Source organism: Zootoca vivipara, chromosome 6 (assembly GCF_965207765.1).
Source record: "Zootoca vivipara chromosome 6, rZooViv2.hap1.1, whole genome shotgun sequence".
Lineage (NCBI taxonomy): Eukaryota > Metazoa > Chordata > Lepidosauria > Squamata > Lacertidae > Zootoca > Zootoca vivipara.
In genome coordinates, this window is record NC_142589.1 from 59,796,009 (window position 1) to 59,821,238 (window position 25,230).

Below are 25,230 nucleotides of genomic sequence, written 5' to 3' on the forward strand. Positions count from 1 at the left end.
AGGAAGCCCTGGCCCCACTGCCGCCGCGGAAAGGAGGGAGAAAAGAAGGAAAAACAAGGCAAAGGAGAACGGGTCTGCTCGCTCCGTAGCCATCCCCATTGCCCCCGCCTCAAGGGAGAGGAGGGGGCCCTTGGAGGAGGGAGAAGAACCCCGACCCTGACCTCGCTGCTGCCACCGCCGCCACCTCGCCGCCATCCCAGGAAGAGAGAAGAGACACCCAAGTAAGGTGAAACCCCTTCCCTGTTGCCCCATTGCCACGCAAGCATAGCCGAGTGAGGGGAGAGATGGGCTGAAGAGGGCCACGAGGAGGCACAGGCCCAACCTGAGCCTACCACCCCCCAGCGGCAGACCTGTTGGAGGAAGGCCTGAGCCCAGAGTCCCACTGGGAAAGACCTCTGGGTTTTGCCTTTTTTTTTTCCTTTTTAATTTTTTTTAAAAAATTTTTAAAAAAACTTTAATAATTTTTCCCTCCCCTTTTTCCCTTTTTTTAAAAAAGGGGAAACAATTATACATTTTTGTTATTTATAAATATCGCAAAATTATGGTTTATTTCTTGAAGTGACACACCACCCGGGTTATGCTCAGTTTTTTTGGCGAATTTTGACACACCAAGCTCAAAAGGTTGCCCATCGCTGCACTAGATGGACCATAAAGAAGGCTGATCACCGAAGAATTGATGCTTTTGAATTATGGTGCTGGAGGAAACTCTTGAGAGTCCCATGGACTGCAAGAAGATCAAACCTATCCATTCTGAAGGAAATCAGTCCTGAGTGCTCACTGGAAGGACAGATCGTGAAACTGAGGCTCCAATACTTTGGCCACCTCATGAGAAGAGAAGACTCCCTGGAAAAGACCCTGATGTTGGGAAAGATTGAGGGCACAAGGAGAAGGGGATGACAGTGGACGAGATGTTTGGACAGTGTTCTCGAAGCTACCAACACGAGTTTGACCAAACTGCAGGAGGCAGTGCAAGACAGGGCGTGCTATGGTCCATGGGGTCACGAAGAGTCGGACACGACTAAACGACTAAACAACAACAACAACAACACACTAGATGGCCCTTGAGATCCTTTCCAACTCTATGATTCTATGCCTGAGTGCAACCACGCCTGAGGTATGTGTGTATGCAAGGTCGGTGGTCATTGGCCCCAACATAATGCGGAGTCCATTGATTTCCGCGGGTCTACTTTAGATACGACGAAGGTTCGCTACTACCATTCATTTAAGGATTGAAATGCAGATGTGGGGAGGGGCTGAACATGCGTGTAACCACAGTGCCTGTGGTGTAGGGTCTGTGGTCACGTGCAGTCCCGCCGCGATGGCGAGAGAGCAACGCACTCTGCACATGCTCAAGGGAACTCTTATTCGCTCCTCTTCCCCATACGCAGGAGAGGCTTCTGCAAGCGAGATATGGGGCAGAGGCAGAGCACTGGAGAGGCGGCTTCTTCCCTCCCTCGCCTCTCTTTCCCTCTCCCTCTCTCTGCTGTGCCCACGGCTGGGGCGGAGGAGGAAGAGGGCTCGGCACTTGGCCCTGCCCCAGCCGGATCACCTGAAAGAGAGAGAGAGAGGAGGGCGGCGGGTGGGGCCGGCTGCGCAAATACGCCCGGAGCGGGCGCTGCTACTTCTGCAGCCGCTGCCAAGGGAGCTGAGGATATTTGGCCGAGGAGCCGATGGCAGAGCTCGCCCGGAGACCCTCCCGCGCCGTCTGGTAAAGGCCGGGCTCCCCAAGAGCAGGTGGGTGCGCGGAGAATCGGGGCCGCGGGGGCAAAAACGGGAGGGAGGGTTGAGAGAGGAGGAGTCCCCAAGCTGGTTTGCGCCCCGGTGCCCGTCGCCTTTCCGGACAACGGCGCGTTGCTTCTTCAGTTTGCGACGCGGACGCCCGTCCCTTGCGGGCCCGCGGCGTCGGGGACTTATTTCGCGCTTCATTGGGGCCGGAGAGAAAGTTCTGAGGGAAACAGGCTCGCGCGCAAAACACGCGGAGGATCCGTCTGGAAGAGAGTTGCCCAGAGGGGATCCAAGCTGAGGCGGATCACCTAGGCAGGTGCTGGTGTGTGTGTGTTAGTGTGTGTGTGTGTGTGTGTGTGTGTGTGAGAGAGAGAGAGAGAGAGAGAGAGAGAGAGAGAGAGAGAGAGAGAGAGAGAGAGAGAGGATGCTTTATTTGCTTACTTTCTTTTATGTGTGGCTTTAGGTCTTTAGGTAGACTCTTGAATCTGGACGTTTCCACTTGTATGGTGGGTGATGGAGAGGTGGTGTTGCTGTGACTATTCTGTACTCATACCGGTAGTACAGAGAAGGGACTTCGAGCTCCCTGCAACGCAGGAATCTTACCGTACTAAAGCATCCCTTAGAGATGGCTATCTTCCATGAAGGAGAGTCCACTACTACTCTACTGTCAAACAGCTCTTACCTTCCAAAAGTTCTTGTCCTTGGTGGGTTTAAAAAAAAATAAAAACATTACTTTATTTATTATTCACTTCCCACTAGGTATCCCAAAGCCATTTTAAATGCAATAAACATGTATAGAACAATTGCATGTATGAATGCCGGAGAAGCATTTTCTTTCTCTCTCTCTCTCTCTCTCTCTCTCTCACACACACACACACACACAAAACATTTGCAATAGAACAGTCAAAACAAATAGCAGCACATATCAATTCAAATCCAGTTCAGATACCAACTGCAATTAAAACATCTGCTTGGAAACTTCCTGTAATCCTGTGATTTGTTATACCACAAACGTTCCAGGCTTATTTTTTGTACCGCTCTCATTGGCCTATAGCAGAAATATGCCGCTGCAGACTGCAATAATGTGACAACATTGAGAAAGTATCACAGAATAACTAATAAAGAGGAATGACGTATGGATGGTTCAGTATAAATGCACCACAAATGCACGGTGGTTGTGTCAATGACATGTTGCAGAAGACAACATCAACATCACCATCTGGAAACCCCACTGGTCAGGGGTAGGTGGGGAGTCCAAAGATACAGGATGGTTTTCGAAGAAGAATCTCTAGAGACTATTTGAGCCTAGAATTAAGTGCTTGTTACTGACTTGCGTTCTGGTTTGTAGGTATACAAGATGACCCTCAAGGTCATCCCTTCTAGCTCTACAATTCTATGATTCTATGATTACCTTGCTAAACCTAAGCGGGTTTTCTAATCAGGCCCTGGATGTGTAACTAACTACCTGCTCAGGAACTACATGTTTATGCTGCCAACAGGCAGGATATAAATGTAAGAAAACAAATGCACAAATTATTTTTATTCTGGGTGCACACTTGTGCACTGTCTCTGGGGTTGCACAGTTTTCTGGACGCAATAGGGTTTGGACTGAGGAGCAGGGGCAGAAGGAGGCTAGTGCATTGCCGGGGGTTGGACTAGATTACCCTTGGAGTCCTTTCCAACTTTTACAGGTGCCACATAATATTATCTCCACAAATTTCAGTGTGGCATCAACTACTCTCTGGAACTCTGTACTAGGCAAGGGCTTTCATTATATTGTTTTCAACACCTAAACACTTTTTTTTGTTTAGGTATGAACAGGTGCTGCTTTTCATGGCCCTTGGGGCAATGTGAGGGACAGGCTGTCCTGTTGAACTTCTGCTTGTTATGCAGCAAATCAAAGTACAAGCGTTCTGACATGCACGCACACAAACACACACGTGGCAACCATAGAAATTAGGAATACAAAAGCACTAAGGGCAGCGGCCAGGGACCCAGGTGGCGCTGTGGTTAAACCACTGAGCCTAGGGCTTGCTGATCAGAAGGTTGGTGGTTCGAATCCCTGTGACGGGGTGAGCTCCCATTGCTTGGTCCCAGCTCCTGCCAACCTAGCAGTTCGAAAGCACGTCAAAATGCAAGTAGATAAATAGGAACCGCTACAGCGGGAAGGTAAACGGCATTTCCATGTGCTGCTCTGGTTTGCCAGAAGCGGCTTTGTCATGCTGGCCACATGACCTGGAAGCTATACGCCGGCTCCCTCGGCCAATAATGCGAGATGAGCGCACAACCCCAGAGTCGGTCACGACTGGACCTAATGGTCAGGGGTCCCTTTACCTTTACCTTTAAGGGCAGCGGCAGAAGAAAATGAAGAGAACAGGCAGTTGCTGGCAGTAAAAAAAAACCCACAATGCTGATTTAATAATCCTGTAATTTAGTGATCCTCTGCATATCTGCTCAGAAGTAAGCTCTTTAAAATCCAGTGGGACTTACAGGTAAGCGTGTATAGCAGGGGTGTGAAATCTCAAGCCTGGGGTGAATGTGGTCCTCTATGCCTATTTATTTGGACCTTGAAACTCTCCCCAGGCCACACCTCTGCTGTGCACTCTGAGGATTTTTGCCTGGCTGGAATGTGTCCTTCAACTCTGGATGGAGCTTAGAGAGAAGGTGTGTACAAAGGTAAAATTTACATGGTTTACTCTGGCCACTTTTGCATTTGATCCCAGCCACCACTGGTATGTGGCCCTGGGAAGGTTTATTAGAAGGGAATGTGGCCCTTGGGTTGACAAAGGGCCGACACCTCTGGTTTACAGGATTGTAGTGTTAGTGTATAAGGATGTGTATCTTGGTGGCTGTATTTTCTTAACCAAAGATTTCAGTCCCAGTAATTTTCGTTACTGAAAAACATTTGAGGTATTTGTACAGCATGTAAAATTAACACAGCAACCTTTGATCTCAATGCTCCAGCTGTCTGGGCAGAGGAAATTAATGTTAAAGCAGTGTTGACTATAGCAGAGATAAGCATATATTTACAAGTGAGACTTGAAATCACTTTCAACACAATACTTTACAGATCTCACAAGTCCCATTGACTTCAGTGGGACTTACTCCCAGATAAGTAGGCATAAGATTGCATCCCTGGTCTCTTTTTGGGGTCACTCTTCATGTTATGCTCATACTTCACCCACACCCAGAAAGCAGCCATTTCTTATACTGTACTTTATCACTAGTGAGTATTCTCACTGAGGCTTGACTGAAGCAAGAGACGTTTAACACTGCCTTTCTGTGCACAGATAACTGGAAGTAAGACCCACTGAAAGAAACATGCATGTCATTACTTTAACTCCAGCTGTGAACATCACAATGTTTTTTTAGCTGAATCTGGAAGAGGAGAGCTGCTTTCTGGGCTGTATCTGCAATGTTAATTTTCCCTCTAACAGCCATCATGACTTCCCCATAGCTGTCAATCCTCCCTTTTTTTGTGGGAAACTCCCTTATTCCAAACCACAGCTGTCAGCCTTCCCCTTTTTTTTGCTGGAAGTTTCCTTATTCCAGCGCCGTTTCCCCGCTGCTATCCTGGATTGTTAGATATACCGTAGACCATGCATCCCCAAACTGCGGCCCTCCAGATGTTTTGGCCTACAACTCCCATGATTTCTAGCTAACAGGACCAGTGGTCGGGGAAGATGGGAATTGTAGTCCAAAACATCTGGAGGGCCGAAGTTTGGGGGTGCCTGCCGTAGACTGTCCCCGGGACAGGTGAGGCTGCTGCTTATCCCTTATTTTCAAATCCGAAAGTTGACAGCTATGCACTTCCCTAAGGTGCCGAGAGTTGTGCGGAGATTCCTATTCGCTTTGGAGAGCTACAGTTCCCAGAGGTTTCTGCAAGAGTATTAGGATGGCTGCATGTTTTTGTGGCTGGGGGGTGGGGGGCGGGGAGAGGAAGACTAGAAGGGCTGGTCAAGAGATGGGAGTACGGATGGGCAAATCTGTCTGTTTTGGTTTCTCTCAGTTTCTCATTTTTCCCACTTTAAGTTCAGTTCTCCACAGTTCCACATCAGCATTCAAGGTTACCGGTACTAAAATAAATCTCATCAACATTTTAGTGCAAATTTCTCCTAATATGCACATTTTTGCAAAGCATTTCCCCCTAATATAGTTCATTTTTTGATATGATTTTATCTAATGCATATGCATTTTTATGCCCACTTTACCCTTGTATATGCATTTTTGTAAGGTTAAAAAGGTAAATGATCCCTGGATGGTTAAGTCCAGTTAAAAGTTACCATGGGGTACTGCGCTCATCTCGCTTCAGGCCGAGGGAGCCAGCATTTGTCCACAGACAGTGGTGTCGCTAGCCTTCTGGCTGCCCGGGGCATGACCAGGCACCCCCAAACTTCGGCCCTCCAGATGTTTTGGACTACAATTCCCATCTTCCCCAACCACTGGTCCTGTTAGCTAGGGATCATGGGAGTTGTAGGCCAAAACATCTGGAGGGCCGCAGTTTGGGGATGCCTGGTCATGACGTACAACGCATGCATCACAATGCACGCATCACATTATGGAGCGGGTTGCCGGGGGGCGGTGCTCCAGCGCCTGGATCCGAGGATCCCGATGCTAGAGCGGCGGCAGCGGCAACCCGCTCCGTAGCTCACTGACGCCCCTCGCCACTCCGCCTGAGCAGGAAGAAGCACAAAGCGCGCTACGGAGCGGGTTGCCAGCGCAGACACTGTAGCATCGGGATCCTCGGATCCAGGCACTGGAGCACCGCCCCCCGGCAACCCGCTCCGTAGCGCGCTTTGTGCTTCTTCCTACTCAGGCAGAGGGGAGTCAGCAGAGACGCCCCTTGCCGCTCCGCCTCCGTCTGAGTAGGAAGAAGCACAAAGCATGCTATGGATCAGCTTGCCACGTGCTTTGTGCCCCTCGCCGCTCCGCCTGAGTAGGAAGAAGCACAAAGCGCGCAGCAAGCCGATCCATAGCATGCTTTGTGCTTCTTCCTACTCAGGCGGAGGCGGAGCGGTGAGGGGCACCAGCGGCTGCTGCTCACGCTGCTCTCTGGCCCGCCCCTTGCCTCCTCCTCACCAGGAAGAAGCAAGGGGCGAGGCCAGCAACATCGGGGCCTCTGCGATGCCGGTCGCGCCGCCGCCATGGTAGCGGCAGCCGTCGGTGGAGGGGGCGAGGGGACGTCGCGCTGCCCCCTGCAGAGTGGAGCCCGGGGCGCCCTGCCCCCCCATTGCGACGCCCCTGTCCACAGACATCTCTCTGGGTCATGTGACCAGCATGACTAAAACACTTCTGGTGCAACAGAACACCGTGATGGAAGCCAGAGTGCATGGAAACGCCATTTACCTTCCCACCGCAGCAGTACCTGTTTATCTATTTGCACTGGTGTGATTTCAAACTGCTAGGTTGGCAGAAGCTGGGACAAAGCAATGGGAGTTCACCCTGCCATGCAGATTCAAACCACCGACCTTCTGATCGGCAAGCCCAAGAGGCTCAGTGGTTTAAACTACAGCGCCACCAGAGTACCGGCATTTTTGTACACATTGATCGGCATTGCAAAATTTGGAGAAGTGCAAATTTCAAAGGATGACGTGTGTGTGAACATGAACTGAATTAAATTTCATCCCTACCTAGAAAGTAAGATGAGCCATCCCAAAACATTTAGCTGCCTGAGGCAATGGAAATGTGTTTTTTCTTTTCTTTTTCCCATTCAAAGCCTGCTGGACAGCAGTGGGGCACTGCACCTCCACTGCACTCATGGGGAACAGGCCAGTCTGGGGAAGGAGGGCAGACCACATGAGTCCCAGGACCTGTACTCCGAACAGTGCCAGCCAGCATAGTCAATGGTCAGGAATGATGGCAGCTGCAGCCGAACATCACCTGGAGAACCACAAGTTCCCCCACCTCTGATTTTTAAGCGCTCCTTCCGCCTCCATTCACAGCATTCTGAGAATACCATACAAAATATGTCTAGTTAATGTTTAAAACTTCTACCTTAAGGCATTCTCTCATGCTGCTATGAAAACCTCTTTTCGGCACTCTGGAGCTGACCATACCAGCTCATTTTCGCCACCAGATAAAGCCAGCCCAAATCATCAAGGAAAATCAGAACTGTCTGTTTTTTGTTTTTGTTGGAATTAAATTTAAAACAACAAACATCATTGCTAGCAAGATCGGGAAAACATTCTACACTTTTAATTCTTGTTAGCAGTTTCTCACTTCTGCATATACATTTCTTTCCTTCTTTGTCTAGGCATAAAACATTACAATAGTGGTATGTTTATTCTGGAGCCTGTTACTGAAAGGTTTTAATCAGCATGTAAAGGCATTTATTTGTTTAATTTGCAGTGTTTGTTACACGCTACCTGGTAGCAGACGTTATTTGGGTGTACAAGCCAAAGGAAAAAAAAAACTGAAGTATGTTTAACTCTGGTCCTCTCCAGCCTAAATGTGAAATCTAAACGAGACTGAGAAGGACAGTAGAATAATATCAGTGTAAAACCAGCTACAGAGAATAACACCAGTACCAAGGATCTGGGGAAGGTCTGTAGCTTGGTGATAGAGCATATTCTTTGCATGCGGAAGATCCCAGGTTCAGTCTCTGGCATCTCCGGGTAGCGCTGGAAGAGACTCCTTTTCTGAAAACCCTGGAGAACCGCTGCCAGTCAATGTAGACCAGGGCTAGCCAGTTGGGTGCCCTGCAGATGCTGCTGGACTTTAGCTTTCATCCTCCCCAGCCAACATGGCCAATGGTCAGGGATGCTGGGAGTTGGGAGCAACATCTGGAGGTCACCACATGCACCACCCCTGGATAGACCGTACTGAGCTAGGTGAACTAATGGAATCTCTTGATGTTGGTACTGACCTTTAAAGCCCTAAACGGCCCCGGTCCTGTATACCTGAAGGAGCATCTCCACCCCCACCATTCAGCCTGCACACTGAGATCCAGCACCGAGGGCCTTCTGGCGGTTCCCTCATTGCAAGAAGTGAGGTTAAAGGGAACCAGACAGAGGGCCTTCTAGGTAGTGGCACCTGCCCTGTGGAACGCCCTCCCAGCAGATGTCAAGGCAATAAGTAACTATTTTACTTTTAGAAGACAACTGAAGGCGGCCCTGTTTAGGGAAGTTTTTAATGTTTGATGCTGTATTGTTTTTAATATTCGGTTGCAAGCCGCCTAGAGTGGCTGGGGAAACCCAGCCAGATGGGCGGGGTATAAATAAATTATTATTATTATTATTATTATTATTATTATTATTATTTATTAAAAGCAGCTTCCTGTGTTCTGAAAGCATTAAGGTATCTTAGAATCCTAGAGTTGGAAGGGACCCTGAGGATTATCTAGTCTAGTGTAACACCTGCAATGCAGGAATATGCAGTTTTACCTTACAGGAATCGAGCCTGCAACCGTAGTATTATCAATACCACACTCTGACCTGCTAAGCTATCAAAGGCTCAGTTCTTTTCTCTTGAGAGAAAGGAAGCCTATTTATTAAAGTATCATATACGTATGCAACTTATAAATCCACAGCAAAATAATGCTTTTTTTAAAAAGTACATACTGCAATGCACCCAATAACCTAAGACGTATGTTTCATTGTACTTTGTTACTCCTACATAACAAACATTCTCCACTTCTCTATGAACACATTATTCTGTCTCCTATCCTCTCTAAACCTAACTTTCTTTGTTAAGATGAAAAAGGTTGGGGAAATTTCAAAATCTACCTGGTGCGAAATGATTACCAGATGAAGGTGCAGGGCAAGTCTTTTTAGGGAGTGCGTTACATGAGGATGTATGGAGGAGAAATTCGATTCCGTTCACACCTGATGGTAAACCAACTAAATTTCTAAAACAATGTGTGATTAGTTTGCAAACAGAATCATATATTAGACAAAACTGCAAACCAACATGTGTATATTAGGAGAAATTCACACTAAGGCACTCCTGAGCAATTTTTTAAAAAATCTGCAAACTGGTCTGGAAATGTAAAGAGCTGAAGATTGGAAAAATGAGAAACCAAAACAGAGATTTGCCCATCCTTAGCTGTATGATAGATGATGTCTGTGCATGTGTATGAAAATGATACATGAGTAACGTATAGGAGTACTGTAAGGATAGACAAGCTTTTTGCTGTTAAGAGCCACGTTGCCCTGACGTAGTTTGTTGGCAGTGCTTGCAAGCTGTGGGTGGAGCCAAAGCTAATAATGGTAAGGGCCACCCAGAGAGAATATTTCTCTCTCTGTCTTTGCCCCCCCCCCCAATCCCCATGGGCTGCCAAGGAAGGGACAGAATGCTCTTGCTGACAGTCTAAACTGTTCACTTACAGAGGGCTTTTGAAATTAGGTTGCGGACCACAGGGTTCCCACCTCTGGAGCAGCATACTTGTTTGAGCGCAGTGTGATTCCTCTGGCACTTTGAATACGCCCTTTAGTTGAGCCGCACAATGCTCTGGGTTCCACGACTGCAAAGAGGGCATTGTGATCTCTGCGGCAGGAGAACAGAACCCACGTTTTGAATTGTTGTGCACTGAAACTGGCTGCAGTCCACCTCTTTGGGCAGGAAAGAAACATGAGACCGATGTGAAACTTCTTGCTTTATTTGGCTACTGAACCAGTGGCCTCTCATATTCACCATTACGTGATCTGAGATAGTGCCATAGAAAGCAATTCAGGAAGTTAATGTTATCTCCTGGTGGAATATACTATGTTAGAATATGTTTTTGGTAACAAATTCCCTCTTTCATCTCTGAGGCCGGCAGGGAGTCCATTGTTTTGATTTCCTCTGTTTCAGAATGGTGAAAAGTGCTTTATGCTCCAATAACATCCTAAATGGTTTGGAGGCTGCAGTCTTTCAAGTGTTGCCTCGCCTTCAGCATGTGCCTGCCCCACTCAGTGTGTAGATGCTCCAAAAACTTTGAGGTGTGGCGATCAGAACCGTACACAGTATTCTAAGTGTGGGACAGATTTCTGCTGTGTCATTGTGAGTTTAACCCCCTTCCTTATTCCTTCCTTCCTTCTCTAACCTTACCTGTTGGTGTGAGTCATATGAAAAAATAAAAATGGGGAACTATTACACCCTTTGGGCCAGGAGTTTCCTGCCATAAATAACCAAGAAGGTTTAATTGCGATTTTGTAATGATTTTTTTTTTGCACCGAAGGAGGCAATAAGGAAAAGAACAAAAAATGGGACCAACTTAGGAGGAAATCATTAAGCCACATGAATGCTAATTAATGTCCCGAGACAAGAGAAGGCTAGTCTGAGAGCTTGCATGCACTCACCTAGTCTTCTGACTTGCAGAATGTTCATGTTCTGGAATCGTAAGTATTATTTTTCCACCATGCATATATGTTTTTGCAGCATGCCGAGCTTGTGCCTGCGAATGGGGTTTCCTTACCAATGGGTTCCTGTGTGTTTGGCTCTGCTGGTTGTGGCACTTGGAGCTTGCGAGTGTAAAATGAATTTCGCAGCTGAATTCTGAAACAGAGCTAATAACTAGCAGTGAAGTGTGCCTGTATGGCTTCTAATCCGTGCTTTCTTGATGACCAGGAAATGTTCGTTTTGAAAGTGGTAATTATTTGATGGGAGATGAAATCTGAAATCACTTGTGTACAGTGGTACCTCGGGTTAAGAACATAATTCGTTCCGGAGGTCCGTTTTTAACCTGAAACTGTTCTTAACCTGAGGTACCACTTTAGCTAATGGGGCCTCCCGCTGCCGCCGCGCGATTTCTGTTCTCATCCTGAAGCAAAGTTCTTAACCCGAGGTACTATTTCTGAGTTAGCGGAGTCTGTAACCTGAAGCGTCTGTAACCTGAAGAGTCTGTAACCCGAGATGCCACTGTACTTTGTCATTAAGGCAGAAATGTGTGCACTGATGCTTCCTGGCACATGTGCATATCTTGTAACTGAATGCATAAGAAACCATGTGAAAAATATTTGCCTGAGTCTGATTCGTCTGAGAATTTTGTTATGTTTAGTGAGTTTGTATGGGGCTTTTTCGCTGCTTGATAACGAAAACTGTGTTACTTTGTGTGTTTCCTTATTTGCACTGGTGGCCTGGAAATTAAGCGTTGGAAATTAAGAGCTAGATTTGTGGCTCAAATATTAATGTATTTTTTTAGTTATGGCTTATAGCAAAACAATAAAAATACAGATGTACTTCTTAAAATAAAAGAGGTAGCTGTGTTGATCCAAAAGGGGGAAAACGCATAGGGCGTTATGCAACTAAACAGTTCTTCTAGTGCAAGCAATTTCGGTTGATTGATGCAATTCACTATCGTGATTCATGCGCATGGAAGGCTGTTTTTTCTTTCAAAAATAAACAGACTCTTAAAAGACGTATTCTAGCAAGGAGAAAGCTAGATCTTTTCTTTTTGACATTTGTTTCCCTCGGGGGCATGTAAGGAAGGACCATAGAACCATCGAATTGTAGGGTTGGAAAGGAACCATGAGGGTCATAGAGTCCAACCCTCTGCTATACAGGAATCTTTTGCCCAATGTGGGGCTGGAACCCATGACCTTGAGATTAAGAATCTCATGCTGTACTGACTGAGCTATCCATCATGAGTGTTCTGTCATGTAAGCCTGAAGTGGCTTGCACAGTCTGAAGTGGAGCAGCCCAGAGACATCAGTTTCTCACCTCAGTGAGAACTAGTAGCTCTTCCAGAACTGCATGTATGTGTTGCAACATGTCATTGACACAATAATAGTGCATTAGGGTTTGATTTGTACTGGGCTGTTCACAAAATTATTCTGCTTGTTGGTTGCTCTGCAGTGTTACTGCACTGTTGCCATCGGGAGGGGCGCTCTTGCGCAATAGCACAACAAAAGTGGGGCAACACTCCCCCTTCCTCCTGTAACATTTGTGCTATAAGAGGTTACAGGATTTCAGCAGGAAGTCACAGGGTGTGCAATGACTGGAAACTTGCACAAGCAGTATGGACAGCAGGATCACATATAACCTTCCTGATGCCGTCATGAACACAAATCCATTAGAGGGTGACATTAAAGACTAAGGCCACATTCAAACCATACCTTAAAAGTACTGTGATACACTTTCAACAGCCATGGCTTCCCCCAAATAATTCTGGGAGCTGTGGTTTGTTAAAGAGTGCTGAGAGTTGTTCAGAAAACCCATTTCCCCTCACAAAGCTACAATTCCCAGAGTGGCTTAACAATCCCGCTTCACTTCCAGAAACTTTACTTCTGTGAAAAGAAGTATCTGAAGAAGTGTGCATGCACACGAAAGCTTATACCCAGAACAAACTTAGTTTGCTGGCCTCCCCTCCCTTTTGGCAAGTGACTGTACTGATGGGTTGGTGACTATACTGGACTATTTAAATGTTTGTTAAAGGTAAAGGGACCTCTGACCATTAGGTCCAGTCGTGACCGACTCTGGGGTTGTGTGCTCATCTCGCATTATTGGCTGAGGTAGCCGGCGTAGAGCTTCCAGGTCATGTGGCCAGCATGACAAAGCCGGTTCTGGCAAACCAGAGCAGCTCATGGAAACGCCGCTTACCTTCCCGCCGGAGCGGTACCTATTTATCTACTTGCACTTTGACGTGCTTTCGAACTGCTAGGTTGGCAGGAGCTGGGACCAAGCAACGAGAGCTCACCCCGTCACAGGGATTCGAACCACCGACCTTCGGATCAGCAAGCCCTAAAGGTTTTGATTGATTGAACAAACTTAGTTGTTCTCTAAGGTGCTACTGGACAATTTTAAAATTTTTAAATTTATTTCGACTGCATCAGACCAACACGGCTACCTACCTGATTCTGTGAAAAGAGTCTCCCTACTACGGTACTCTCAGCACCATTAACAAACTACAGCTCTTTGGGGGGAAGCCATGGCTGTTTGAAGTGGCACCACAGTGCTTTAAATGCATCCCAGAGTTGGGTTTTGTAGTGTGTGCTTAAGTGCTTAAGGGAGTTATGCCAATCCTGCACCCTCCTCTTTGGACTGTGGATCAGCTGTCAAATTAATATGTAGGCAGACCTTGATTAATAGGGGGTTGGGGGCAGGGGAGAGGCCTACCTGTTGGGTGCTGTGAGGCCTCTCTGGTAACTACAGGCCCCGAGGCATTTCTCATGCAAAATCTCCCTGCAGCTATGTTTTCTTTATTTTTGAACTGCTAAAAAAAAATCAAAAACCTCCTAAGTGGTATACAATATTAAAAGAGCCAAGGAGTTGTAGTCACAGAATTGTAGAGTTGGAAGAGACACCAAGGGTCATCTAGTCCAACCCTACAGCGGGGGGGGGGGCTCTAAACCACAAACCTTATGGTTTAACAGCCAGATGCACTGACCCCACTAATCTTTACTCAGATTAGACCCATTGAAATTAATGGAATAGGCTAGTCATAAAGGTAAAGGGACCCCTGACCATTAGGTCCAGTCGTGACCAACTCTGGCATTGTGGTGCTCATCTTGCACTATTGGCCAAGGGAGCCGGCGTACAGCTTCCAGGTCATGTGGCCAGCATGACTAAACCACTTCTGGCGAATAAGAGCAGCGCATCTACTTGCACTTTGACGTGCTTTCGAACTGCTAGGTTGGCAGGAGCTGGGACTGAGCAATGGGAGCTCACCCCGTCGCGGGGATTCGAACCGCCAACCTTCTGATCGGCAAGCCCTAGGCTCTGTGGTTTAACCCACAGCACCACCTGCGTCATACCAGCCATTAATTTCAAGGGGTCCACTCTGAGTGAAAGTTGAAAACAACCCAATATCATAAAAATACAAACTGAAACCCATGAAAGAGCTGGATAAAAGCAGTTAAAAAAGAACAAAACAATCATACAGAGGACTCGTACACATAAACCACGGTCCATTTTTATGGGTCAGGGGAAGCCTGGGCAAAAAGTTGAGTCTTTATAAAATATCTGAAGCTTTTCCCTCTGTAACGGCAGAGGGAAGCACATTTTGTAGTATAGGGGCAACAGCAGAAAATGCTTTCTAAGTGAATGGCTTTATGTTATCAAGGCCTTGAACATGTCCTATGTTCCTAGGACTATCACAGCCCTTTTGTGTTTGACTCTTGTGCAGAGGTGGGGAACCTGTGGCTCTCCAAATGTTGCTGAATTACAGCTGGCCACTGCCCAGCCCAGCCCAGGATTCCATTTCTTGGTCATGATAGCGTGTGACAAAGAGACAGAACCCATGAACCAGCTTACAGTTAAAGTTCCATACATAGTCCTGATTGGAGAGTAGTTTGTTTGCCTTATTGCATTTCTATCCCACCTTTTCTCCAGGAGGTATACATGGTTCTCCCCCCCTCCTCATTTAATCCCCACAACAACCTTGTGAGGTAGGTTAGGCTGAGAGGCAGTTACTGGCCTGAGGCCACCCAGTGAGCTTCATAGCCAAACAAGGACTTGAACCCTGGTCTTCCAGGTCCTAGTCCAACGCTCCAACCACTACACCACTCTGATGGCTGGACTCAGTATGCGCTATGAGTGGTCTATTGTGCATTTTTGATGGATTCCGACAAAGATAACAAGGGCAATGACTGCCCTCCCCATCCCACATGCACACACCCTCGCCTGTGGCCAGTTTCCACACACCCAGTTGCTTGTTTTGGCAATCGGCAGCGGTGCTTGGATTAATAATCATAATAATAATAAAAAACCTTGGCCTCCTCTCTCCCGCCGTCCAGGAAATGCTGCCCAAACTGACAAGCCTGCTGAAAGGCAGAGTCAACTCAGCGCCTACCCAAAGAAATGGCTCCTTTCTCCTTCCTGAGAACACCTGGTAGGTCAGGACAGGGGTGTTGGGAGAGGGCAGGCTGACAGAGCCCTTGGCAGTGTCTTTCCCCTACAGAAAGGTGCAAAATTGAAAGTCGGGTTCCTGTTGCGGGAAGAGAAGGCAGGTGCTTTGTGGAGGAGGAGAGGGCAAGTGAGTGAGTTCAGTCCAGGGAGAGAAAAAAAGAGTCTTTATATTCAGCATGAATAAGAAGGGAGGCAACGGCAGTGGGTGGATAGATAGGTGGGGGCTTCTCGGTGCTTACTGGTACCAATTTATTTTAGCAAATGCTGGGCTGAGGTTAGAGAGACAGCCCAGTGAGCCATTCTGCCCCTCCTTTAATTTTTTTGCAAATATAGCGGGGTGCGGGAGCGAGAAGAAAAATAGTAAATAGTAAACTAACAATACAAGTATTACATAGAACAGGCTTCCCCAAACTACGGTCCAGCCTGCGAGGGTCATTTATGTGGCCCGCGACGACCCCCGCCCGCTGCTGCCCACTTCTGGGTCGGAAAAGCACCGGAAATAGCTTGCACGCATGCACAAGCATCATTTCTGGTGCACTTCCGGGTCGGAAGAGGCCCGTGCGCATGTGCACAAGCTATTTCCATTGCTTTTCCAACCCGGAAGTGCGCCGGAAATAGCGTGTGCACATGCTGACGGGTGCGCGCTCCCCCGCCCTCCGGCCCACTGCGCGATCAGCATTGCGGGCACCAGCCCGAAGCAGGGTAAGTTTGGGGACCCCTGACATAGATCCTAACTTAAACATAAAAACTGCTCATATTAATTTATATGTCCTACCAGATTGATAATTATAAGCTATGGGTTATATCCAGTGCTAGTCCTACACAGAATAGATCAGTTGAAATTAATGAACATGACCAAATTATTATTGTTAAATTTATTAGGTCCATTAGCGTCAGTGGTCTTACTCTGAGTAAAACTTAGTTGGCTACAGCCCTATACGTTAAAATGTAGGAAAGGCAGTGAGAGATACAGACCACTGAGGAAGTAGATGGTGGGTGTTTATTCTTACAGCCTTGCAGGAGAAGAAGTCTCTTTGCACCAATAAGGGCTCTTTCATTCTCCGTTTGTTAGTCTGCACATCATAGGGATATAATTTAAGGGTGTGTGAACACCTGCAAACAGCAAGGATTTCCCCCAAACAGCAGGGCCTTGCAAAGGCTTGCAACAGAAACCAAAGGAGCATCTAGTTCAGCAGCCTGTTTCTCACTGTGGCCAAGTAAAAGCATCTGTGTGTTCGAGACATAATGCCATTGTTCAACTAGTTAGGATAACTATAAGATTTCAGCTATATTGCAAGTAGCGCAAGTCAAAAATTAAAGTAAAGAAGCAGTTGAACAGTACATGTAGGTCAGTGGTGGGGAACCTTTGGCCCTCCAAGTATTGTTAGATCGCGAGTGTCCTGTTCTGGTTCTGACTCTGGAACCCCCAGGGCAAGCCTGGTCAAAGGTTGCTGTACCACGGACAGCTCCGAGTGCCTTTGAAGATGGTCTGGAAACTGCAGATGGTGCAGAATCCAGCAGTAATGTTTTCTAAAACTAGATAAAAGCGACACAAAAACAAAACACAACTGCCCATGGCAAATAAAACTTGGTGTACAAATCCAAACATTTAAAATGAAGCGTCATATGTAGATATTAAATAGCATTGGGGTCAAAACCGATCAGCTGCCAGTGGCCTGAGGATACAGTCACCCACTATTTCTCTCTGGAACTGACCCAGTGCAATCATTGTAACATGGTAGCCCCAACTCTTGGAGCCTGTACAGGAGCTACTGTGGTCATCTGAGCTGCTTTGGGTCATAGTTCCCCTATCCGGCTTCTGAAGGAGGTTATCCTCAGTTCTCCCATCCTTTGCTATTTCCTTCTCTCCCGAAGGCAAACAGCTAGGAATGCGTGAATCTGTCAATTTCAAATTCTCTCTTTCTCATTTTCCAATCTTAAATTCACTTCTTAGCATTTCTACTTCAATTTGTGTTTGCATGCAGTTTTGCTTAATACACACCTTTCTGCAAAGCAATTTTCCCTAATGGTTTTTGTGCGTTATTTTTGTTAATCCATGCATTAATTTACACACTCTTACCTTTTGAGCACATTACTTGGCTAGAGAACTGCATTGCGAAGTTCTAAGAAGCATGAATTTCAAAGTATGGCTCTGTGTTTTGGTTCACATGTTGTTTTGGAAAGTGTAAACCAGATATATTCATCTTTAAATGCGAACTGAGTTGAATTTCTCTCCCCTCCCTACACAGCCTTCAACGTGACAGCTCCACCTAGCTTGTGTGTGAGTAGCCCTTACACCAGCTGCCTTACAATAATATTTATCCAGCCTTTTCCTCTGGCTTCCCAGCATGCTGCCACCCTCTTGCAAGAAGAGCACAGTCCCTTGACTCAGCCCCTTGCTGCATTTATTTCCTTATTAAGTGAGAACTGGGTTTCCAGCAACCTGTTTTGGACTGTATTGGATGGTGGTAAAACCACCACAGATCCTGCTTTAGGAAGGTGCAGCCATCTTTATGTTGAATCTGACAGGTTGAATCAGGAGAACTACGAACTCACTATAAAAACCGTATATCATAGGGTTGGTGGATTAGGAAAATAGAACATTAAGATTTCAATTCTTCTTTCAAACGAGGGAGAGCCGCGAGGAAGTGTGGGGAAGTATCCCCGACCACAGTATATTATCATGTTACAAAAGTAATTCAGCCTTGGACACACAAAGGCGCCATTCACTTAGAGGAGAATGACCTAGTTATGGATTCAGGGCCTGAGTTATTTTCATTTTTGCTTCTCCCCATTTTGGCTAGAAATAGCAAGGCCGCTTGGACACAAACAACATTGCAATTCAAAGCTTTGAAAACTGGGGGCAAAACTTCAGAAGAAAGCCAACATTCTCGCAGGCTGCCAGCAGCTATCTGAATATTCCCATTTTTGTTTTTCAAAAATTGGATTTGTTGAAATTCCACCTACAGAACAGTCATTATAGAGCTGGATTCATGGTCCTTGGCAATTGCTGCGCTTGCTTTACTGGCCCTTTCAGGCTTTGTACTGAGGAGGCTCCCAAACCTGAAGTTTTGACCCTAAAGCAATTGAAGAAGAGTTAAGCTCTCTTTCACTGGAATGGGTGTGGATGGGGTTCTTGGCATATTCACAAACTGGGTAAATTTCCTGCAAGTAACTGTAGCTCTGGCCCAGGCCAGATTGAAAATTGAGCATTGAGGTTGGAATGCTTGTTGATTTCGGAGAGCTAACAGCCATTCACAAAGAAGAATCTCCACTCACAGCTCATCCCACTTCTGCCTCAGGTAAACAGTGTTGTCAGGTTTTTGTGCTGTTTCAGAAAACCTTGCAAACCAGAAGGTACCATGGGATGAAAGAAATCTGTCCAGACTTGTAGCCACTTGCTCAGTAGCCTGTGGTGGGTAAGAATCTCTCTCAGGCAATGGGGCAGAGAAGCTTTTGAGACATAAAAGAGAATTCATTCTTTCCTTTATGCCATTAGTATATATCAGAGGTGGCTAATGCGGTGCCTTCCAGGTGTTACTTGTTTAAATGGTTTCTTTATTGCATTAATGTCTCTCCAAGGAGCTCAAGGTGCCATACATGACTCTCCCCTCTCCTAGCCACCACGGTCACTTGGACCTCTAATGACAAAGATGTAATTCAATTGTCACAGGCTGTACTTTTTGCATTTCACTGCCATCCCTGCCCACTCTGCTCACTGTGAGACTGTTTGCTGTTTCTGTGCCACTACAAACGTCAACAAACTTTGCAATGCTAGAATGGTTGCATTTTCATGAATGACTGTTTATGTGAATGGCCTCTTAGCTTCTCTTTAGCTTCACATAGAATGGCCAACAGACTTGCTTTTTGTATTTGATTGGCATTTACATGTTCTTACTTATCCCCCCCACCAATACAGGTGTCTCTGTGTAGGAATGAATCTGAATGGCATTCTTACACTCTGTGGTTTGCAATGCCACATACTTCACTGGTGACTTACGTACATGATGGATTTGCTGTGGACAGGTTCTTTTCTCCCAGCTGGGGTGTGTGTGTGTGTGTGTGTGTGTGTGTGTGTGTGTGTGTGTACACCATTCTGATGTTTCAGCATGAGTGCCATTGCCGGACTCTGGAGCAGGTTTAGGGGCCACATAGGCAGAGAAGGAGGAGGAGGAATCTGGTTGCGCTAGTCTGACGCCACTCACACAGTGTTAGATACAACCCATTATCTGGATAAGACCAAAGAGTTCTGTATATATTCCGCTATCAGGCATTGGCCCAAAGAGTGATCTTCTTGCACCTGTTTTGTTTCTCCCCTTGCTCGCTTTGCACAGCTCTAACCTAGTTCTTGCTTTCTTCTGCCTAGCTGGGATCAAGATGACGACAGCTGCACCGGTGTCTGAGAATTCTGTGTCTTCAACAGATGCAACCACAAAGTCTCAAGAACAAATTCTTTATCAGAGTAAGATAAATGCAAAGCTGACATTTTGGGGTTGCATGCCTAAGTTCTGCATGTTTTCGAACAGATATTGTGTGAGGCATTTTAAATGGGGAAAATAGATGGTAGTTAAAAAGAAGACATCTCCCGCTCCAGGACCACTGTCCTGGTGAAACAGCCTTTGCCAACCTGGTGCCCTCAAGATAATTTTGGACTGCATGTCAGCCCCAGCTAGGATGGCCAATGGCAAGAAATGTTGGAAGTTGTCCATCACCATTTGGAGAGCATCATGTTGGGTATACCCGGGATAAAAAATTAGGAAGGAACCACTGACAGCTTTTTTAAAGAGATCAAAAAATCACGATGTAAAATCCAGTCCTGGGTCTCTCAAGTCACACTTATTTCAGTCCTTAGGAAGCTGTTTTTCTTCTGAAAATTAAGTGTCCCTGACACAGATTCAAAGGACTGACCCTACTATTATTGTGCATGCCCAAAGGAGATATTACAGTCTGTTCTTTCTCAAAAGAAGTTTGTGATTAAGAAATGAGGAGTGTTGGGTGGTCCTATGCACGCTCCTGAGAAAGTGAAAAAATCAAAGAAAATAATAATAATAATAATAATAATAATAATAATAAATGTTTTACTGAATAGGAACAAATAAAGACAGGTGGCAGCTAGTTCAACACCACCTACATTGCCTGGCAGTGGCTCTCCAGCATTTCAAACATGAGTCAGTCCACCCCTTATCTGGAGATGGCTGGGATTGAACCTGGGACCTTCTGTATGCAAAGCAGATGCTCTACCACAGAGCTACGGTCCTTCCCCCAAACAATTAAGCTACCTTATATTGAGTCAGACCATTGGGTGATCTAGTCCAAAATGGTCTACCCTGACTGGCAACAGCGCTCCAGGGGTTCAGACAAGGGTATCTCCCAGCCCTACCTAGAGATGCCAGGGATTGAACCTGGGACTGTCTGCATGCATAGCAGATGCCCTACCACTTAGCTATGGACCCCCCCCCCCCAATAGCCCTCAGATGTACCTAAGGTAACTATCTCCCTGGAGGCATTTTGGCAATCCAAAACCTTGGCTGGCCCCCATTCACTTTAGTATTGTTTTTCTTTCCTTCCTCCTGTTAGGTTCTGGAGCGATTGTGGCGGCCATTGTAGTTGGCGTCATAGTTATATTCACTGCAGTTCTTCTCTTGCTGAAAATGTATAATAGGTGAGTCAGTGACTTGGCTTTGGGCTCAAGTTCCTTTGATTTTTCAAGAGAACAAGCAGGCTGTGGGCAGCGTTCCCTGCGTTTTGCAGATGTTTCCACGGGATCCGCTTCATGTTTGTGTTTGTGGTGCGGCTCCACAGCCCGGCCCTGCAATTTCTGCTTTCGCAAGATCCTCACTTAGAGGTGATATGCTATACAAGGGAGACCCAAAAGGCAGTATCCAACTAAGCACTACTCAGAGTAGACCCATTGAAATCAGTGGCCCTAAATTGGTCAGGTACTTAACGGATTTATTCTGAGTCGGACTAGCATTGGATACAACCCAATGAATGGAGAAGAGGGTGATATGCTGCTGCTTTGGGGCAAAATATGCAAGGGTGATCCAGTAAATAGAGAAGAGGGTGGAGCTTAGTAGCAGTGACCTAGGAGGCAAAAAATGGGACGCGGGTGGCGCTGCGGGTTAAACCACAGAGCCTAGGGCTTGCCGATCAGAAGGTTGGCAGTTCAAATCCCCGCTACGGGGTGAGCTCCCGTTGTTCAGTCCCAGCTCCTGCCAACCTAGCAGTTCGAAAGCACATCAAAGTGCAAGTAGATAAATAGGTACTGCTACAACGGGAAGGTAAACGGCATTTCTGTGTGCTGCTCTGGTTCGCCAGAAGCGGCTTTGTCATGCTGGCCACATGACCTGGAAGCTGTACGCCGGCTCCCTCGGCCAATAACGCGAGATGAGCGCCGCAACCTTAGAGTAGGTCACGACTGGACCTAATGGTCAGGAGTTCCTTTACCTTTAAGAGGCAAAATGCATTAACAGCTGCCTCTTTTGATATATTTAAATGGACCTGTTTTGTGTTATCTTGATCTATTCAGTAACCCAGGACAACCCAGGACAATGGAGAAGGGACCAAGAATGCACATCAGGGTTGCTCCCCTTTAAGAACATAAGGAGCTGCCTTTATTCTAAGCCAGACAGTTCATTCATCTGGCTCAAGATTGGCAGTGGTTCTTGAGGTTTTCAGGCTGGAATTTCCCCTAGTCCTATCTAGGACCTTCTGCAGGCAAATCCTATGATCTGCAACTGAACAGTGTGGCCTTTCCACTCCCATCTTCTGGGAAAGGCAGCAGTGTGGCAAGGGGGAATGCTGCATCATTAATTCCTCCCTTGTGACTTAGGGAATCTTGTGTTCCTGGAGTGGATAAATCCTGTCCAAATGGGCCTGTGTGCCGCACTTCAGGCTGCAGATAGAGGGTTAGTGTGGCACAGTTCATCGTGTGGGAGTGCTGATCTCGCAGCATGCTCATTAGAGGCCAGAGGATTCTGGAGGTTCCCTTCCCATCCTGGGCAATAGTGCAGAGGAAAGGGAAATGGATACCACCCTGAGACATTACATCAAGACCCGTGAGCCCTGACATAATGCAATGTTTGCTTTCTCCTTGCAGACGCATGAGGACAAAGCGGGAGCTAGAACCGAAGAACGCCAAAGCCACAACCCCCTCAACTCTGGGGCAGGACACCAATAGTGCCAGTCGCACCACAACGGTGACGTTCGTCCCCATGGACATCCACATGCCAAACAGAAGGCCCTGAGGCATGAGCGCCACAGAGGATGACAAATCAGACCCAGAAATGGGCCTTACAGGCTCTGGGAAGACCTGTGATTCGTCAACATAAAGGAAGTTAAAGACTCTCCACGTTTCTGTTTCTTTAAGAAAGAAAAAGACTGGGATCCTCAGGACAATGGATGTCACCCAGTTGCAAAAGTGGCGTCTTGTCTCTACAGCTGTGGATACATAAGGGTAGCTGGTGGCAAGGCTGCCCCCGTAGTTGGATCAAGAGATGCCCTTCCACCATTTCCTGCTGCTTCACATTAGGCTGTCCATGGTCATGGATCCTGAGCGGTCCTTTGCTGGTTGGAGATTCTGAAGAGGCAAAGGGAACTCCCACCCACCCAAGGCCATCCATACTGTTAGGGAGAGTGAGGTGGCTGCTTTAGGCGGCAGGTACTGAGGGATGTGGAGTGGGATGTGGAGTATTTGAGGGCAGAGCTGTCTGTGACACAAAACACAGCCTGCGCAGCATCCCCCAAACTAGCCTGCTGCTCGCAGGTGCTAGTGTGAGGAATTTGGGGTGGGGTGGGGTAGGGAGAAATCGCCTTCTCCTGTTCATCAGTTTTTAAAGCCTCCTCGTGCCCCAAATTAAAGAAAAGTTTATACCTTCAGTGGCATCGCTCCACTTCAGATTGGCTGACTCTTTTTCCGTGTTCAAGGAGCTGTGCTTTGTCTTTTTCCCCTCCTGTATGGGGAGCATTTGAACATTTGACCTCTTACAAGGAAAAGAGAAAAGGCCACCTGATTCATCAGGGTAGCTAGAGCAACTCTCCTGTGAGGAAGTTAACATGCTTGGGGCTTAAATAGTTTAGTGGGGGCAAAGGCAACATAGGCCATTATAGAGGTATTTAAATTATGCATAGTGTGGAGAAAGAGAAGTTTTATTTCCTCTCTCCTATCACTTGAACCTGGGGGCATCTAATGATGCTGAAGGGTGGGAGATTTAGCACAGATAAGATGACAGACTTCTTCGTACAATGCAGTTAAATTCTGGAATTCATTACCACGACATCTGGTGATAGCCACCAATTTCAACAGCCTTAAAAAGGGATTAGGTAAATTAATGGAGGATCATAGAATCATAGAGTTGGAAGGGTCCCTAGTGTCATCTAGTCTAACCCCCTCATGTCTGTTGGTTTCCTCTCCTTAGTCTCCATGTTGCCCTAGTAGAATTCAGCAACAACAAGGATGGGGACAAAACGAGAATTGATTGGCTTTGCCTGTGACTGGCTCTGGCTCCATCTACTATAGGCATCGCTGTCTTCAATGGGCACCAGCCACCACTGGATCTGCGGTCGGGATAGGGTTCAGTTTGATTCAGTTAGCCTCTAAAGGCAAACCCACCTAATTTGCATTTTCTAAAATACAAGAACCAAAACACAGCCACCCTTCAAAATTCTATGAATTTTGTAGTGCAGTTCTACAGCTGAGTAATGTGCACAATAATTCATTTACAGTATTGGGGTAAAGTTTGCATAAAATGCCTGTGCTAGTGAGAATAACATACAAAAATGCATTAGAGCATTTGTGTATATGTATTGGGTAAAATTGCATGCAGATGAGTATATTAGGATAAATTCACACAATAATGCTGATGGATTTTCATGAGGCCTTTACAAAAAAAATATAACCAGATGTGGAAAATGGAATTTAAGATTGGAGAAATAAAAACCAAGAGAAATTAAAATCGACAGATTTACCCATCCCTAATCTGAGATGGTTGTGTGAGCTGAACACAATTCAGCATGCTTTAGGGTGCAGTCACTTCCTAGGATATGACACCTATTGAGCTACACAAGGTTTACTTCTGAGTAGACATGTGTAGGCTTACACTGCGAACGTATTTTACCATTCACGTGGTTGAACATGGATGTATTGTTCTTTTGCATCCCAATTCCTCTTTGATGAATAGTTTGCCAATGAACCTTGACACAGAAGGAACTGCTTATATTTATTTGGGCTTGGTTCTGGTGTCTTTTCAAAATGAAAGAATGGAATGAGGTTTTTTTTTTTTAATTGCAAGGGAGCAAAGATTAGCAAGGGCAGTGTGGAACCTGGTGGGCTTTGTGTATGCTGCTGCTTTTCTGTAACTTAATTTTTTTTAAGTGTCCATAAATGATGTGATTTGTGACCCACCTAAAAAAAGAGCATGCCACATCCTTCTGCTGAAATTCTAATGTAAAGATAATCTCAGAAAAGAAGTGAAATTCTTCTTCTTCTTCTTCTTCTTCTTCTTCTTCTTCTTCTTCTTCTTCTTCTTCTTCTTCTTCTTCTTCTTCTTCTTCTTCTTCTTCTCCTCCTCCTCCTCCTCCTCCTCCTCCTCCTCCTCCTCCTCCTCCTCCCCCACCACCATTCACTGTAAGGACCCAGAATGGGTTACAACATTAAAACACAATATTAAGTTTAGAACTTACAATCACAGAAATAAGCTGGGTCCTAAAAATATACATCACAAGTGTTAAGAGCCAGGGTAA

The 25,230-nt window shown here is 46.3% G+C and overlaps 1 protein-coding gene across 3 annotated transcripts; it reads left to right on the forward strand.

The window, feature by feature from the left end:
- Positions 1-1,035: 1,035 nt before the first annotated feature.
- NCMAP (non-compact myelin associated protein) lies at positions 1,036-24,957 on the forward strand. 3 transcript variants are annotated; one of them, XM_088672297.1, is made up of 5 exons: positions 1,441-1,734; positions 15,378-15,472; positions 19,856-19,951; positions 21,067-21,151; positions 22,589-24,957. In XM_088672297.1, exons 2-5 carry the CDS (start codon positions 15,442-15,444, stop codon positions 22,734-22,736), a joined length of 360 nt encoding a protein of 119 aa, XP_088528423.1. In that variant the 5' UTR covers positions 1,441-1,734; positions 15,378-15,441; the 3' UTR covers positions 22,737-24,957. The 3 variants fall into 3 exon arrangements, with proteins under 3 accessions (XP_034976416.1, XP_088528423.1, XP_088528424.1); XM_035120525.3 differs by lacking the exon at positions 15,378-15,472 and having other exon boundaries at positions 1,036-1,734; XM_088672298.1 differs by lacking the exons at positions 1,441-1,734; positions 15,378-15,472 and adding an exon at positions 9,082-11,042.
- The last annotated feature ends 273 nt before the right edge of the window (positions 24,958-25,230 follow it).

Excerpts from the sequence above, each read along its gene's own strand:
- NCMAP (XM_088672298.1), top strand. The coding sequence starts at position 10,946 with ATGCTAATTAATGTCCCGAGACAAGAGAAGGCTAGTCTGAGAGCTTGC. Across the intron at positions 11,043-19,855 it reads AATGTTCATGTTCTGGAATC|CTGGGATCAAGATGACGACA; the intron begins GTAAGTATTATT and ends TCTTCTGCCTAG. Across the intron at positions 19,952-21,066 it reads AGAACAAATTCTTTATCAGA|GTTCTGGAGCGATTGTGGCG; the intron begins GTAAGATAAATG and ends TCCTCCTGTTAG.